This window comes from Solanum pennellii, chromosome 5 (genome assembly GCF_001406875.1).
Source record: "Solanum pennellii chromosome 5, SPENNV200".
Lineage (NCBI taxonomy): Eukaryota > Viridiplantae > Streptophyta > Magnoliopsida > Solanales > Solanaceae > Solanum > Solanum pennellii.
Window position 1 is genome coordinate 2,441,462 of NC_028641.1, and position 14,428 is coordinate 2,455,889.

The following is a 14,428-nucleotide window of genomic DNA, read 5'->3' on the forward strand; positions in this document are numbered from 1 at the left end:
ATAAGATTATGACACGTTTATGTCCGTTAATATAAAGGATATATATGAAAAATATATACCATTTTCGATAGTTTGATGGTATATTTATCCTTTTTTTTCCTATTTTATATGAAACCCCGCGTGATAAGCTGCATGTTATGAGAGTCAAAAAAATTTTAGACCCCCACTTAACAAGTATGTGTTTGTGAGCTAGTTATGATCATTATTTCAAATCAATTGGTTCATGTTGCTCTTATAAAAATAAAAATCAAAGCAACTTGTGTCAAAGATATTAAGAGGATTTAAATACTAGGCATGAAAAATAATTTGGTAAAGTTTACACTAGGTAGCCCCATCTTTAGGGTAGCTAGTTGAAATATAAATGGTATATTTTGCAGCTTATATTTCAAATTTTTGGAAACGATAGTGAATATAAATTGTTCTTTATTACATTTGTAGTTTGTATTTCAAATTTGAGCATACTCAGAGTAGATTTGTGTGTTAAGTTATGGATTATATTGTTGAAAATTGAAAAATAAGTGCCATGAGAAAAATGTTGAACTAAAATCATTTGTGGTTAATTTGTAACTTAAGGTATGAATTCTTGCAACATCATCACGAATCGAAATTATTTCGAAGTGGATAGACTTTCAAAATTTTATAAATTTAGAGTGTGATTTAAACAATAACAAATAATAATAGTCATAATAATATATTCAGTATAATCTCATGAAGTGAGAAAGGTAAAGTCTATGCAAACATTGTTACTGCTTTGGAGATAGAGAAAGTTATTTTCAATAAACCCTCGGCTCAAAGAAAAAGTAGACCAAAGCAGTATAAAGAAGAAATAACAAAAATAGAGTAAGTCCCGACAAAATGTCAAAGAGAATATGTCAAATCATCAAACAATAGTCATAATAAAATAAAACAACAATGAAAATGTAAAAAATCCACTAATAATAACTAAAATCAAAGGACAAGAAACTAGAAGAGTAACACCACAATTAATAGGACAACTAAATAGTATAGAAGAATAAGTGAGACAACACTGTACACTACCAAACCAAACTCGTATCCTAATCTGTTTCCTCCATAACCTTCTATCTTAGGTGATGTCCTCGGTAAGCTAAAGTTGCATCATGGCATGTCAAATCACGTCTCCTTCATAATTCTTTTGTCTACTTATACTCTGTTGAAAATATTCATAGTCGACCTCTCACACTTTTATACTGAGATATCTGTGCATCTCCTCTTCATATGCTCAAATCATTTAAATCTCATTTAACGTATCTTCTCTTCTATTGACGTCACTCCTAGTTATCTTGTACCAGTTCTCCTAGTTGCATATCCCCATATCCTTATCAGTATCCTCACTCTCACAACTTTCATCTTCTGATTACGAAAGTTCTTAACTAGTCTAACACTAAACGCCGTCCGTCTAACCTGACTTAAACAGTGGCCCCCACATGGCACTTTTCCCACAAAAACAATGAAAAAGCCCAAAAATGCCCCAGGCCCACAATATGAGAAGGCCCATATTCTCTAGTGCAATGAAAACGCAACCTTTTGTTTTCTTTTTATTTTTCTTCTTTCATTTTACAGTTTATTTTGCTTCGTCTTTCGTTCTGTTCCATATTTCTGGTAACTCATCGGTTTCATCCACCTTCACTTCAGATTCCAGGTAACCCTTCTTCTTCATCATCATTTTCCCATATCGGAAAACTGATTTTCTTGGATTTTTGGGTTCTATTTTTGTTGTATTTTTTTAAAAGGTGGCGATTTTCAATAGTTATTTCATGTTCTTGTGCTATCAAGTTCGATTCTTTTTTGTGATTTTTTCCTCATTTTTTGGTTTATCATATGTTAATCTACTATTTGCGTTCTGGGTATCAATGGGATTTTAGTATTGATCCAAATTCGGCACTGTTCTGGTGATTGATTTGGTGTTTAAATTGATTTGAATTGCTGAATCTGTGTGTTTATTTCATATTTCGTGAACTGGGAATTTATAGTTCTGTGTTTTACCTTCTTTGTGTTCTTTTGCATGTTTAAGCTGTGCTAGAATTGGTATCTTGTAATGAAAATGATTGACGAGTTTTCATTTCCAGTCGAATTTCGGGGATCGAGGATCGGGGATGGGGATGGATATAGTGAGCTCAGGGTCTATCAGAAACCTTCTCTTGCTATCTCGATGAGGTAGGGGTAGGGGGGAGGTGTGTTTACACTCTATCTTCTTTAGACCCCACTCGTGAGATTACACTAGTTAACTTGTTGTTGTTGTTGTTGTTGTTGTTGGGGAAGGGGATGGGGAAAATTGAACCAGCATACATTTGGAGTGGGTGATTGATTCAGAGGGGTATTACTGTAAGATTTGGTGGAAATTCAATGTTTCAATCAACTGCGGAAGTTTGTTGTTTTTGTATTGATATGGCTTATGTATCGAACTAGAAGATGTACATTATAGAGTAATAGGAGTATCTAAAGTTTTTTCATCTTTAGATGTGTTATTCTTCATTTTTAGGGATTCTTTGAGGGTATAGTTAATTGTGTGTGTTGACTAAGTGGAGTGAATGTCCGTCAATACTGTGATTAAGTGTATGTGGACTGCAATCTGTTTCAGTGATCTATGGATTTTAGAATTCTGTGTTCGAGATCCTTGATGTTATATGAATGTTTTATATTATCCAGGGACAGTTAATTGTCATGTCTAACGGTTGAATTTTATTCGTAACTAAGATTACATATGCCATAATTCATGATTAGTTGATTGTTTCATTTACTTGTATCCTTAGTCTCTTTACGGTTGTTTTCTGATATGTAGATCAATTGGAACTCTCTGCGATCAGTTTAATTTTAAGATAATACCTTAAATTCAAAATCTAACTGGAAGATGCCCTATATTTTGGATTTTCTTGTTATGGTATCCATTGAAATGTTTTCAAGCGAAGATTTCTTGGTCAGGAAAATCAGCTGTGTATCTTAACTTAGCTATGAGTGATACCAAACCAGATATATTTTTGCAGAAACAAGCACTCAAAATGTCGAACCCTTCAGATGAAAGTGGCAAGGAACCAAACCTTGGTAATGATCCTCCTAAAGGTGAAGTAAATGATGCCCTTCCTGCAGAAGATCCAAAGGGTGCAGAAGAAGAAAGCCAAGATCCATCTCTAGCGGTACATATTTTCATATGCATCATTTACTCAAAGCTTTTGCAGTGCTAGTGAATGATGAAGCATATGTTGAAGTGATACAGATTAGGGAATACATTTTTATACTGAAGGTTTTCCTAACAGTTCTTTTGTTTGCGCTCGAAGTTCTAGAATAATAATTAATGATGGAGCATACATTAAAATGATAGGGATTAGCGAATACAAATTTGCACCAAAATTTCTTCTAGAAATAGTACCTATGTACTTCCATTTGCAGCTCAAATCATTAAAAATGCCAGTCACCATGTAAGTTTCTTTTTCTGTGCCATATAACCATGTGAATGAGATTTCATTCACAGGACTGATATCCATCTATAAGTGTATAAGCCATAAGGGGGTACTTGAGGTAGAGACTGTAAGTTGATGAAAGTGTTATGGAAAATGACCTAAATATACTGCAACTACACGAAACATTTACTGTACTTCTGCCAATTTTTCTTGAGATTTGGGGCATAATTATTTCCTCCTTGCATATATCCAGGAGCAGGAGGAACTAATGAAGAAAAAATATGGTGGATTAGTGAAAAAGAAACCTCCATTGATAACTAAGGTGATTATTTTCGGTTAATACTTTAACTCTTTGGCATCTCAAATTATTTTCCTCTATGTGTTTTGAGTTTTACTTCAACTCTTGTACTCATTGAATTTTCAATCAACCTCTTTAACATTTTCCAGGACCATGAACGTGCTTTTTTCGATTCTGCAGACTGGGCACTAGGAAAGGTACTCAGTTTTAGTGCAACTTTGGCTGTTTCAATCTTTAACTAAAGTTTGATGTTGAAGTTTGAGCATCTTTTACCATGTTTTCATTTTCTATCATATTGCAGCAAGGGGGACACAAGGCCAAAACACCTGCTGAGGCACTTCGCCCGAAATTGGAGGTGCATTACCCTATTACTCTGAGAAACACATTTCCAATTTCTATAGTTGCTCGTAATGGCTTACTTTTTTTTTCAACTATTTGTTTTGGAGAAGTTGTATCTTCCTTTTATTTATTCAAACTAAATCCTGAAGCATAAATACATAAGGAAGTTAACTATCAAGTTGCCACATGTTCAATGTTTATTCGATTATCACAAGAAGAGTGCATCGCTTATGTGTTCTTTGATAACAGCCGACACCACATCAGCAACTTCGTACTCGTCTCTCAGCTTCTAAACTGACAGATGCCGGTGAAGGTATGTACCTAAAAGCTATTCCTGTACTGTGATCATAATGGAAGCAAATCTCAACCCCTTTCTCTTTATTAAAATCTGGCAAGCAGATGGTAGCAACAACGATCTTGACCAGCTAGATGATGAGCAGAGCGGAATACCAGCAGCGGATGGTGAGAATAAGTCTTAGATCAGAGGCAGCTGGACCAAAACATTCTTGAGCATCCTCATCAAAGTTCCCTGCTGAATTGAACTGAAAGTGGTGTTGTAAATCAGGCTAGCTACTTATATAGAGGTAAAAAAGAAGGAACGAAAGAGAATAATTGCTCGTGTGGCGAATTTTTGTACTGAGATTAGATTTGTTGTCCTATACTGAGCTGATTTCCTTTGCATAAAATTCAGAGAACTTCCTTGTCTGGCTGTGCTATGATATATTGTACTTTTTTGGTGGTAAAAGTTCTACATTGATCCATGATATAATGAAATGTTGAAGACATACACTATGCAATATTAATGTCTTTTCCTTTTGGTACATTGTACATGTACTTCATACTTATGATCTCCATACAAACTAGATTTCTTTAAATTTACAAAGCGAATTTAAATCAAGTTGAAGATGTCTAAATATGCATTTAAGTTAAAGTATCTATGTATCCAACTCGAGGCGTATTACTCGAATCGAAAATAATGCAAAACGATGATTACTTTCTAGCAACTTTTTTTTTCTTTTTTTACTTCTCGTGATGATATACTTTTACCATTGTTTAATGTACATTTTTTGCGTTAACCATCAAACATTATGCTTGTCAACCATCAATCTAAAAGAAGCAACATGAGATTGTGACCTGTATTGCTACCCAACATACACAATGAGAATTAACTCAACAAAACCATGTATATTAAAAATGAAATATTCTTATTATGAACTCCACAAAACAAAACCATATATATTAAAAATGAAATACTCTTATCATGAACTCAACAAAACCAGTATATTTACATATGAATCCTGTTGGGACTAAATAGAAATGACAATAATACAAACTCTTTATTTTTAACGCCTTCTTATTTCCAGGAATAAGTCGCTTCAATGACTTGTGAAGCTCACTGACCCAACTAATTCAACTTCATGCCACCATTTTCACGGCTTGAACGTGATCTCCGGTCGAACATGGAAGGATCCCAAGTTCCCACCCACCTCCTGGTAGTAATGACTTAGTACCTTATAAGTAGGGCAGTGTGAGCTTTTACTCTATTGCATCGATGCTTTGAATGGACCATTCAAAGGCCACAGTAAAGAGTAATTATGCTCAGCCGTCCACAAACGACCAGCTTTCAAAGTACAGTGCAGAACTCTTATCAAACAGCACAGAGCAAAGAGAATCCATTCTCAAATAATGAAATAACACATATGTAGACATGGAACCCCTTCATGAAGCCCTCCAAAGGGCAAAAAGCAATTGGCAATGCACGTTATAGAGCTTTCTTTCCTCCTGAAATGTTTTGACAGTAGGATGGATGTGTATGTTCCTACCAAAATAATGTATCGTCTCACGGTGTAAGAAATAACATTTGCAAGAAAGAGAAGTACTTACCTTTGGAATTTATCATAAGAACTAAATTTTCTATCAATCCTGCAGAATCGATCACATAAAATGATCAGACATCAAGCAGTGACCAACACCATCATTTCCTAAAGGCCAAAGGAACGCCGTCATTTCCTTGAGGCCAAGGGAGCATGAATATTAACAAGATAAGACACAGGTTTACCACATATAGCAAAGCTCTGAAATTATATTCGTGCCTACTCAACTATCTGAAAAGCAATTCTCAATCTCAAGTACGTCCTACACTAGAGAAGCAAGAGAAGAAAATTAAACACTGCTCAAGTAGAAATCTGCCTTCTTAGTGTATACCATAGCATGCAAACGTGAATGTGAATTTTGATCATAATTAGCTATTGATTGATCTCTTAAAAGCTCTGTGCTAGCAACTAACAGAAGGGGTTCCGTTCACGAGGATAGAACCCAATAGCAGGAATCATGTCATATACAAGATCACTAACTGAAAAGCTGTCAAGAAAACATGACATTTTTACCTCCTGAAATGCAGAAACCTGACTTTCTTGAACTTTTGTTCAATAACTGGAAAGCTGTCGAGAAAACATGAAAAAAATCGATGCAAGAGAAAGCACTAGAGTTTCAATCCTGTAGCATAACTGGTCAACAGTAAAAGTGACACCACTACGTCACAAAGGTACTTGAGAACACAAACAAACAAACACAAAGTAAAGAAGAACCACCATATCAAACTGTCATGGCTTAGTCTGCTACACAATACCGCTAAAGCAAAGGTATTTTGGGTACAAAAGGCCTTCAATGACTAAGAGGTGTTGTTTCATTACAATATATATTCTGGTAACACCTAAGAAACAGAAATACTAGGGCAAGGATGGCCACAAGTTTCTCTATCTTGCTCGTCTGGTCCTCTGTTCTTAGGCTGGAGGCTTCGTCAATAGGGTCGGGCAATGGTCTGGAACAGGCATCGGAGATGATAGCTGTTTAGATGGCAAGTGTGAAAAGGCAAAGTAAAAGAAAGAGCATTAGAGATGCAATACAGGCTTCAGGCTAGTCAAAGTTATCAAAAGGAAGATGTGCTTGAGGCTATACTGAAGTACAGAACAGAGATGCCCATTAATTTATGTATAAGACCAAAAAAAGGTGAAATTCTGTACCTCCGGCTGCTAATAACCCTCTACACCCTAGTATCCATAAGATTTTCCATAGGCAGAAGGATTATGGCTGGAAACCCTGGAAAGATTAGAACAAGTAAATAACAAAACCTTTTTTACAGTAAATGAAAGAGACTGTAACTATAGGCGGGAAACATAGCCTTAATTCAAAGTGTGTAGTCAGATAATGCTTTACCCTGAACTACTAGGTCGCCCAGAGGAATAAACGCCATATGGTGCATAATTGCCTCCACCACCAACCTGAAAAATATGAATTCAGTCTACTTGCTGACATATTTTGTTTGCTATACAAGGATAGCAGCAAAATAGATGGAAAAATACAGAAACCATCAATTAGAATTTAGAATGTGAACAACAGGACAAGATGATTTGATCTTTACCTGTAAAAATGAGATAACATAAAACTAACTTCTAAGAGATGAACACTGAGTATTTACCTGTGAGCCACCATAACTATCCCTTGGAGACAAATCATTGTAATCATGTCCACCTGAATAAGATGAATAACCATGCCGACGTGATCGATTATCACGGTTACCATATCTTGAGCCATCTGGCACGCTTGCAGGCATGGGGGCATAAGAAAGGCCAGGAGAAAATGCAGGAAAAGATCCCTCCATCTCAAATGCATTGGCCCTCAACCGCATAAGTACTTGCAATAACGCATTGGCAGCAACATTAGCATCTCCAGTAATCTGAAGGAGAAAAACACAATACCATGACATAAGAATTTCAGCATAGGGAGTACACTAAAACCAAACATCACACCCGCAACCTACAAGAAATGAGCATTAAACAAACCAACTGATACAATATTACACGAGGACAAAAATAGAAACCTGTTTACCTGCACCATCTCGTCATCTACGGATGCCACTTTGGGATGATGTTCCTTCGAAAGAACGCGGATGCTTGCCCTTGTGGAATTCCGCATCTCAGTTATAATGGAACCACCTTTACCAATAAGGCATCCAACTCGTGAACTAGGTACAAGCAGGCGAGTCGTAAGAATAGCATCACCGGATTCTTTTTCAGTTTTCTCACTACTTCTTGGTTGCAAACGCATTGTTGCATCGATGGTAGGGGATTGATCTTCAAATGTCTGCGATCACAATTGGATAAGCAACAAACGCTACAGATAAGCATTCTCAGTCCTAGCAATCAAATAATGAATTCAATAACCAAGAACTGTTCCTCACCTCCTTTGCTGATACAAATATAATGCAATCATCTCCCTCAGCCGCAGCACTATCGACTTTAATAGATGCACCTGATTCCTGTCTTAGCTGTTTGATAATGCCTCCACCTTTGCCAATTACAGCTCCTACATTCTCAGTTGGACAAACCAAACGAACTGCAAACTCCTTTACAGAAGAAGATCTACTTCTACCATCACTTTTGTAACTTGCGTAAGGACCCATCAATGATGTCACACCCATGACTTGGCTACCAGCATGAGGATTCACAAGTCCAGCACCAGACCTATATATGCTGGGTGACGACAGCAACTGATGTTGGGACCTTGATGGATTATCATGGAGGCGTGCTGCTACTTGATAAAGTGCTCTCTTAACAACTGCAACTTCACCGGTTATCTGAAAATAAAAGAAGAATCTCTTTAACACATCATTTATATTTTCATGTAACCAGATATACACATCATTAAAAGTGAAGGCATTGCGAGGAATTTGCAAATAAAACTTGAATACAGCAGTTGCTCGCTCAAAGATTGATTGTCCATTTCTTTTATTATTCCTAGTCAGTGTTTTTGGTACCATCAAGTTTCGCAAATAGATGCCCTACAAAATGGATATAGCTAACAGATAAAAAAAAAACTGCTTTAAAAGAACCAAACCAATCTTGTTAGAAGCCCTTCAGGATTAGATGGGATACTCTTTTTATGTCTTCTAATTTTTAGAAATATTTGTCAGATGTAACCCCACTTCCTTTGTGCTAATTTATTTATAAAATGTACTTTGCCTTCTCAAAAAAGGAACCAAATGAATCATGTTTGAGTTTCTGCTCACGCAGTTTTATACTCCATACTAATCAACTATCCCTCAATCTCAAACTAGTCAGTCAATGCATGAATCCTTTATAAGAATTCTGCTCGATGAACTCATTTTACTCCAACATACTGATCTTCTAAGGTAAATTAGGAGTTTTCTAAAACTGAAGGTTTTTGCAAAACTCACACTTATACACTGACATACAATCCATGCAACATATTCCCCATTCAAATTCATCTTAGGCCAACAGGAAATCTAGAATCTAATCGAAAAGTTTGGAAGTAACATATTGATAAATTGGTTGACAAGCTAAACCAGGCAATCAGCCAGCATAGGAACAAGCTCTTCATTGCGAGAGGCACCAAGGCTGGAAAATGTAAAAAAAAAAAAAAATCATTTTTTTTAATCAAGCTCGAAAATCTCATATCTAGCTACCTATTATATTTTGTGAAGCAATTTCCTTTTTTTATATGGCATGGTGTCTACGCCAGCTTGCACTGATCGCAACAATTCCACCAGGTACAAAATCAAATACGATCAGGGAAAGTGCTCGCACTTAAAATTCTGATGAAATTACATCAGGTAAATTAAACCATACATGCCTGAAAGTACTCTAGAGTAAATGCATAATGAATGCTTCTACTTATCTAAAAAACTAAGAGATAACACAGAATTACGGTAAACATAAACTATACTCAGAAGTATTATGAGCAGGACCCTGCTACTACCTGGAGAAGCTCATCCGAGTTTAGAGCACAAGGGGGCAAGTGCTCACTGCTTAACACCCGAATCTGCGCACCTGTTTCACTTCGTAAATTCTGGATCACTTGTCCAGCTTTCCCTATCACACAACCTATCTGATCTGATGGGACAATCATCCTTACAGTAATCTGATGATCCTCCAGATCTTCGCCCATACGCAGCTCTTCAGCAAGGACTCTGTCATGCACCCTAAATAGAGCATCTTGAGCAGGTGAAATCAGGTCACCAGTATCTTCAGAGATATTAGTTTCTTCACTTCCACTATAAATAGTTACAACACGCTCCTCGCAGCCAGGTATGGTCTCACTAATCCTAATCTTTGAATTAGTTTCAGTCCTCAATTGTTTTGCAATGTCCCCACCAACTCCAATGATACTTCCAATTTTTCCTGTGGGGCATAAATAACGAAAAACAGTATCCTCTGGTCCAATGGAATTTGATTCCTTCTCATCAGTTGGAGTCCTCCTCTTACTTCCATCACTCCTGGAATAGTCGGATTCCGATTGCATTCTCTTACCGTAGTTATTCCTCTGGCCTGCCATGTCAAGGAGCTGAATGTGCCACCCTACAAACCAAATACTCAGCATCAACTTGGATCAGAAACAAACTAACTCATGAAGTGTTATTTACATAGAATGAATGTCATGAGGTGGAACATACAAACAACATAACCTAGAAATAAGGCACAATTCGAAGTAGTACAAATAACATCAAATGCAATATCAATTTCCCAGTAAAGCAATATTGCTTCACTCAGTAACCATAAGACCAAGTAAAGGCTTTACCAACCAACCAAGGAAGTTGTGACACAAAATCACAGAAAAAAATCCAAAATGATTGAAGACCCTGTTTTCTCTAGCAGTCCAGATTTTCCTTTAAAGTGATCAACCTGACAACCTCAAATCAAAGAAGCAATTTTCGCTCACCCAAGACTTCTATTTTCCTTTAAAACTTACCAATGACAAAATACCCAACAACTCTCAAGGGTCTGAGCCAGGTAGGAAAGAAAAATTACACTATCACTACATGATTAAGATTATCTTTTTTATATACACAATAGATGTTGAACCTCCTTTGCTTCCTAATTCTTAAAGCTCTTGCAATCACCCAAGCAACAAATTGCAAGTTCACACACATACAAATTAAATGTTTGAGATTAAAGACCCTCTCTTACTGCAATAAAATCTCTAGCACTACATAATTTACTTCAAAGCAATCAACTTTACAAAAAAAAAAAAGACACACAAGCAATTTTCGGACACACCATATTTCTCCTCCTTTTAACACAGAAAACCAAATTCATGATTGAAATTGAATACCCTTGTAGGAATACAATCTCTACCACTCCATAATTCCCATCAAAGTAGCCAACTTTACCAAAAAAAAAAGCCCCCAAAATAAAAAAACTTCAGTTCTTCACTACACTTCTCCAGAATCAAAAGAACAAAAAAAGCAACCAAAAAAAAACATAAAGGTCTCACCTTTTGTTTGACTAGTAAACCTGTATCACTGCCAAGATTTGAGAAAAGGGTAAAGGATGAATCTTGTTACATGAGTCAGATTAAAGACCCTCTCTTACTGCAATAAAAACCCTAGGTCTACATAATTTTCTTCAAAGCAATCAACTTTACAAACAAAAAAAAAAACAGACACAGAAGCAATTTTCACACACACCACAATTCTCCTCTTTTTTACACAGAAAACCAAATTCATGATTAAAATTGAATACCCTTGTAGGAATACAATCTCTACCACTCCATAATTCCCATCAAAGTAGCCAACTTCACCCAAAAAAACAAACAAATCCAGATACAATTTTAGCCCCCAAAATAAAAAAAACTTCAGTTCTTCCTATACTTCTCTAGAATCAAAAGAACAAAAACAGCAACCAAAAAAAAAACATAAAGGTCTCACCTTTGGTTTGTCTAGCAAACCTGTATCACTGCCAAGATTAGAAAAAAGGGTAAATGATTAATCTTGTTAATTTTGCATAAAAAGCACAAAGAATCTATAAACACAAAAAAAAAAATGGAGAGAGAGAAAACAAGAAAATTACAGTGTTCTATGAAAGCAGAAATCCGTGGGTCTGTTGTGTTCAAAGTACTAAATACTGCTGAAAATATAAAGAAATTTGCCAAATGGAGGAAGCTTCTAGGGTTTGGCTGTAAAAAGCTTTTTGACCATAGATGGTCTTACTAGAAGTGTTGTACCTAAGGCCCTAATGAGGCCTAACAATGATATACATAAATCATTATACACTAGAGAAAATATTAGCCCATCACTATCAAAGAGATTTTGTAACAAAGTAAAATATTTGAATAAGTTATCAATTTCTAGTATATTTTATGTTTTTGGTTAATCATGGATAATCAGTATTTACATGTAAAGAGCACTTCAGAGAAATCATAACTGATATATTAGTCATTTCGAGTTTGAGAATCAGTAAGAAAAATAACTAGCTAGTTACTGATTTGCTGAATTAAACTACTGAACTTTCGAACTTTTCTAGAGTATTTTACTTGTTTAATTATTTCAATGATGAATTTCTGTATTTGTGCAATACTCTGTTTTTTACATTTACTTCATTGAATTGCTTACGATTTCTTATCTTTCATGTGCAGGGGATCATTGCCCTCCGGAAATTGTTGTTAGTCGACTTCTTTATGAATTGTCTTCAATGGCGCGCTTTCATCCAACTTAAATGTGGTTGCACCCAGTACTTTTGCATTCAATGTGTCCATCTTCCTAACTCTTCTTGCACTGTTGTTGTTCATCTGCATTTTAAAAATAGATGTCGTTGAGATTCCGCTTTACAGACAACATGTTAAAAAAGGCAAATGAAATATGCAGCTTGTTCATTTTCTCTTTTGACAACGGTCTATCTTAGGTTGTCAGTTATAATATGAATCTTTGTGTATATAATAGAATCAAGCTCGATACCAGATCGAATCCCTTTACTCTCTCAAAGGTCTCTATTAAGTTGTAATAACTTTCCCTGAATATTCAATCACTCTCGGTTAAAAAGTATAATTCATCTCTATACCAATCAATCATGCTCTGTTTTCATAGAATTAGATTTCCTCCGCTACCAATTACAATTTGTTTGAGGGATATGAGTCCATATATCATTACTATTTTTCATATAAATACACCATGTATCCATTTAATCCAAAGTATATCTTATTTGCAATGCAAGTTGTCAAATTAGATTCCCCACAACTGATTTGTTTATTCAATAATTCTTCCTATAATTTGGAATTTTTATACTGGACTTCAATTTGAATACACCTACATGTATATTTTTGCTACAAATATATATCAAATTAGGGAAAGAGGCCAGCGAGATCAACATATACAAGTAAATCACACTAGATATATGTATATGGACACTAGATACAATTATCTTGGTTATCATATTTATGGAGAGAGGCAAGTAAGAAAAGAGAGTGGTGAGCGAGATAGGAGAATGACGAGTAAGAGAGTAAGATACATGTGAATCCACTTGGATATAGTGTATACAGAATAAATTACAAATAATTTTGACCACATGTATATGAGATACATGATTCTAGACACACCACAAACATGTATTTGAAGTCCAAAATTTGGTAAGATTTGTTATATTACAAATTAGCATGAATCCAAATAATTAACTTTTAAGTTAGTGATTTCTATAAATTACCCTTCAATATTATACAATCATTACCAAAATTATATTTCGTAACGAAGTCTTTTTTTACTTTTTATGTGTTCAAGCATTATGTATAGTGAGAGACAGATTCAAATTTTTTAATATTTGTATTGATGAGAGATAATATATATCTTGTTGAATTAATTAAGATACGAGAAAATAAGAGATGGATAAAAAATTTGACGATGGCGGGACACTATTATTATATTAACAGAAATGATAAAAGATTTTCTATGACGAACAAGGGATGATATCTTGTTGGACTTGCCTATAATATTGTATATATAATTAAGGGAAAATTGTATATAATGACAAACTAATAAATCAAATTAAATATTATAACCACACTTTGATTTAATTGTGTCGTGTAGCAAATTGTTTGTCAGTCGCCTCTCTCCCTCAAACTCTCGCTCGCCACTCTCCCTCTCTCGCTCGCTCCATCTCACTTTTATATAAACACAAATGTATAAAATGTGTTTTGTATTTGTATAAAGCGAGAAAAAATTGTAATATACATATATTTTCGTTCCCCTCTCTCCCCTCTCCCAGATCTCGCTCGCTACCCTCGCCTCTATCGCTTATACAAACAGAAACGAAATGTATAAATTGTGTTTCTGTTTGTGTAAAGCGATAGAAAATTGTATATACACATACAAATACATATATCTTCGTCATATACACTTATACTTATACAATATAAATATTCTCCTGCCAAATTTTCTTGTGTCTTTCTTTCTTTCTCGTTTTATACATACACAAATTATACAATTGATTTGTATACAACTGCTTTCTTTTGTATATGCATAGCGAATTATATAATTGATTCTTGCTATATCATACAAATATAAAATTCGCTTTTATTATATATGAAA

General features: G+C 35.1%; 2 protein-coding genes across 10 annotated transcripts; one reads left to right on the forward strand and one right to left on the reverse strand.

Annotated features, from left to right (window-relative positions):
* Window positions 1-1,524: 1,524 nt before the first annotated feature.
* LOC107018924 lies at window positions 1,525-4,874 on the forward strand. Of its 2 annotated transcripts, none has more exons than XM_015219514.2 (7): window positions 1,525-1,660; window positions 3,003-3,152; window positions 3,670-3,738; window positions 3,864-3,911; window positions 4,016-4,069; window positions 4,303-4,366; window positions 4,453-4,874. In XM_015219514.2, the coding sequence occupies exons 2-7, from the start codon at window positions 3,018-3,020 to the stop codon at window positions 4,530-4,532; spliced, it is 450 nt and encodes a 149-aa protein (XP_015075000.1). In that variant the 5' UTR covers window positions 1,525-1,660; window positions 3,003-3,017; the 3' UTR covers window positions 4,533-4,874. The 2 variants fall into 2 exon arrangements, with proteins under 2 accessions (XP_015075000.1, XP_015074999.1); XM_015219513.2 differs by having other exon boundaries at window positions 1,566-1,660; window positions 2,941-3,152.
* A 363-nt stretch (window positions 4,875-5,237) lies between these two features.
* On the reverse strand, window positions 5,238-12,081 carry LOC107020344 (RNA-binding KH domain-containing protein RCF3). Of its 8 annotated transcripts, none has more exons than XR_003578154.1 (10): window positions 11,922-12,081; window positions 11,780-11,807; window positions 9,832-10,430; window positions 8,294-8,689; window positions 7,942-8,196; window positions 7,532-7,789; window positions 7,270-7,334; window positions 7,077-7,152; window positions 5,938-5,976; window positions 5,238-5,835 (listed from the first exon to the last, which is right to left on the reverse strand). XR_003578154.1 is itself a non-coding variant. In XM_027916813.1 (9 exons), the coding sequence occupies exons 3-8, from the start codon at window positions 10,405-10,407 to the stop codon at window positions 7,104-7,106; spliced, it is 1,599 nt and encodes a 532-aa protein (XP_027772614.1). In that variant the 5' UTR covers window positions 10,408-10,430; window positions 11,780-11,807; window positions 11,922-12,081; the 3' UTR covers window positions 5,238-5,872; window positions 7,077-7,103. The 8 variants fall into 8 exon arrangements, 4 of the variants coding, with proteins under 4 accessions (XP_027772614.1, XP_027772613.1, XP_027772612.1 ...); XR_003578152.1 differs by having other exon boundaries at window positions 5,238-5,872; XR_003578153.1 differs by having other exon boundaries at window positions 5,938-6,035.
* Between the last annotated feature and the right edge of the window lie 2,347 nt (window positions 12,082-14,428).

Excerpts from the sequence above, each read along its gene's own strand:
- LOC107018924 (XM_015219513.2), top strand. The coding sequence starts at position 2,970 with ATGAGTGATACCAAACCAGATATATTTTTGCAGAAACAAGCACTCAAA. Across the intron at positions 3,912-4,015 it reads CAGACTGGGCACTAGGAAAG|CAAGGGGGACACAAGGCCAA; the intron begins GTACTCAGTTTT and ends ATCATATTGCAG. Across the intron at positions 4,070-4,302 it reads CACTTCGCCCGAAATTGGAG|CCGACACCACATCAGCAACT; the intron begins GTGCATTACCCT and ends CTTTGATAACAG.
- LOC107020344 (XM_027916813.1), bottom strand. The coding sequence starts at position 10,407 with ATGGCAGGCCAGAGGAATAACTACGGTAAGAGAATGCAATCGGAATCC. Across the intron at positions 8,197-8,293 it reads TATTTGTATCAGCAAAGGAG|ACATTTGAAGATCAATCCCC; the intron begins GTGAGGAACAGT and ends TTGTGATCGCAG. Across the intron at positions 7,790-7,941 it reads TAGATGACGAGATGGTGCAG|ATTACTGGAGATGCTAATGT; the intron begins GTAAACAGGTTT and ends TTTCTCCTTCAG.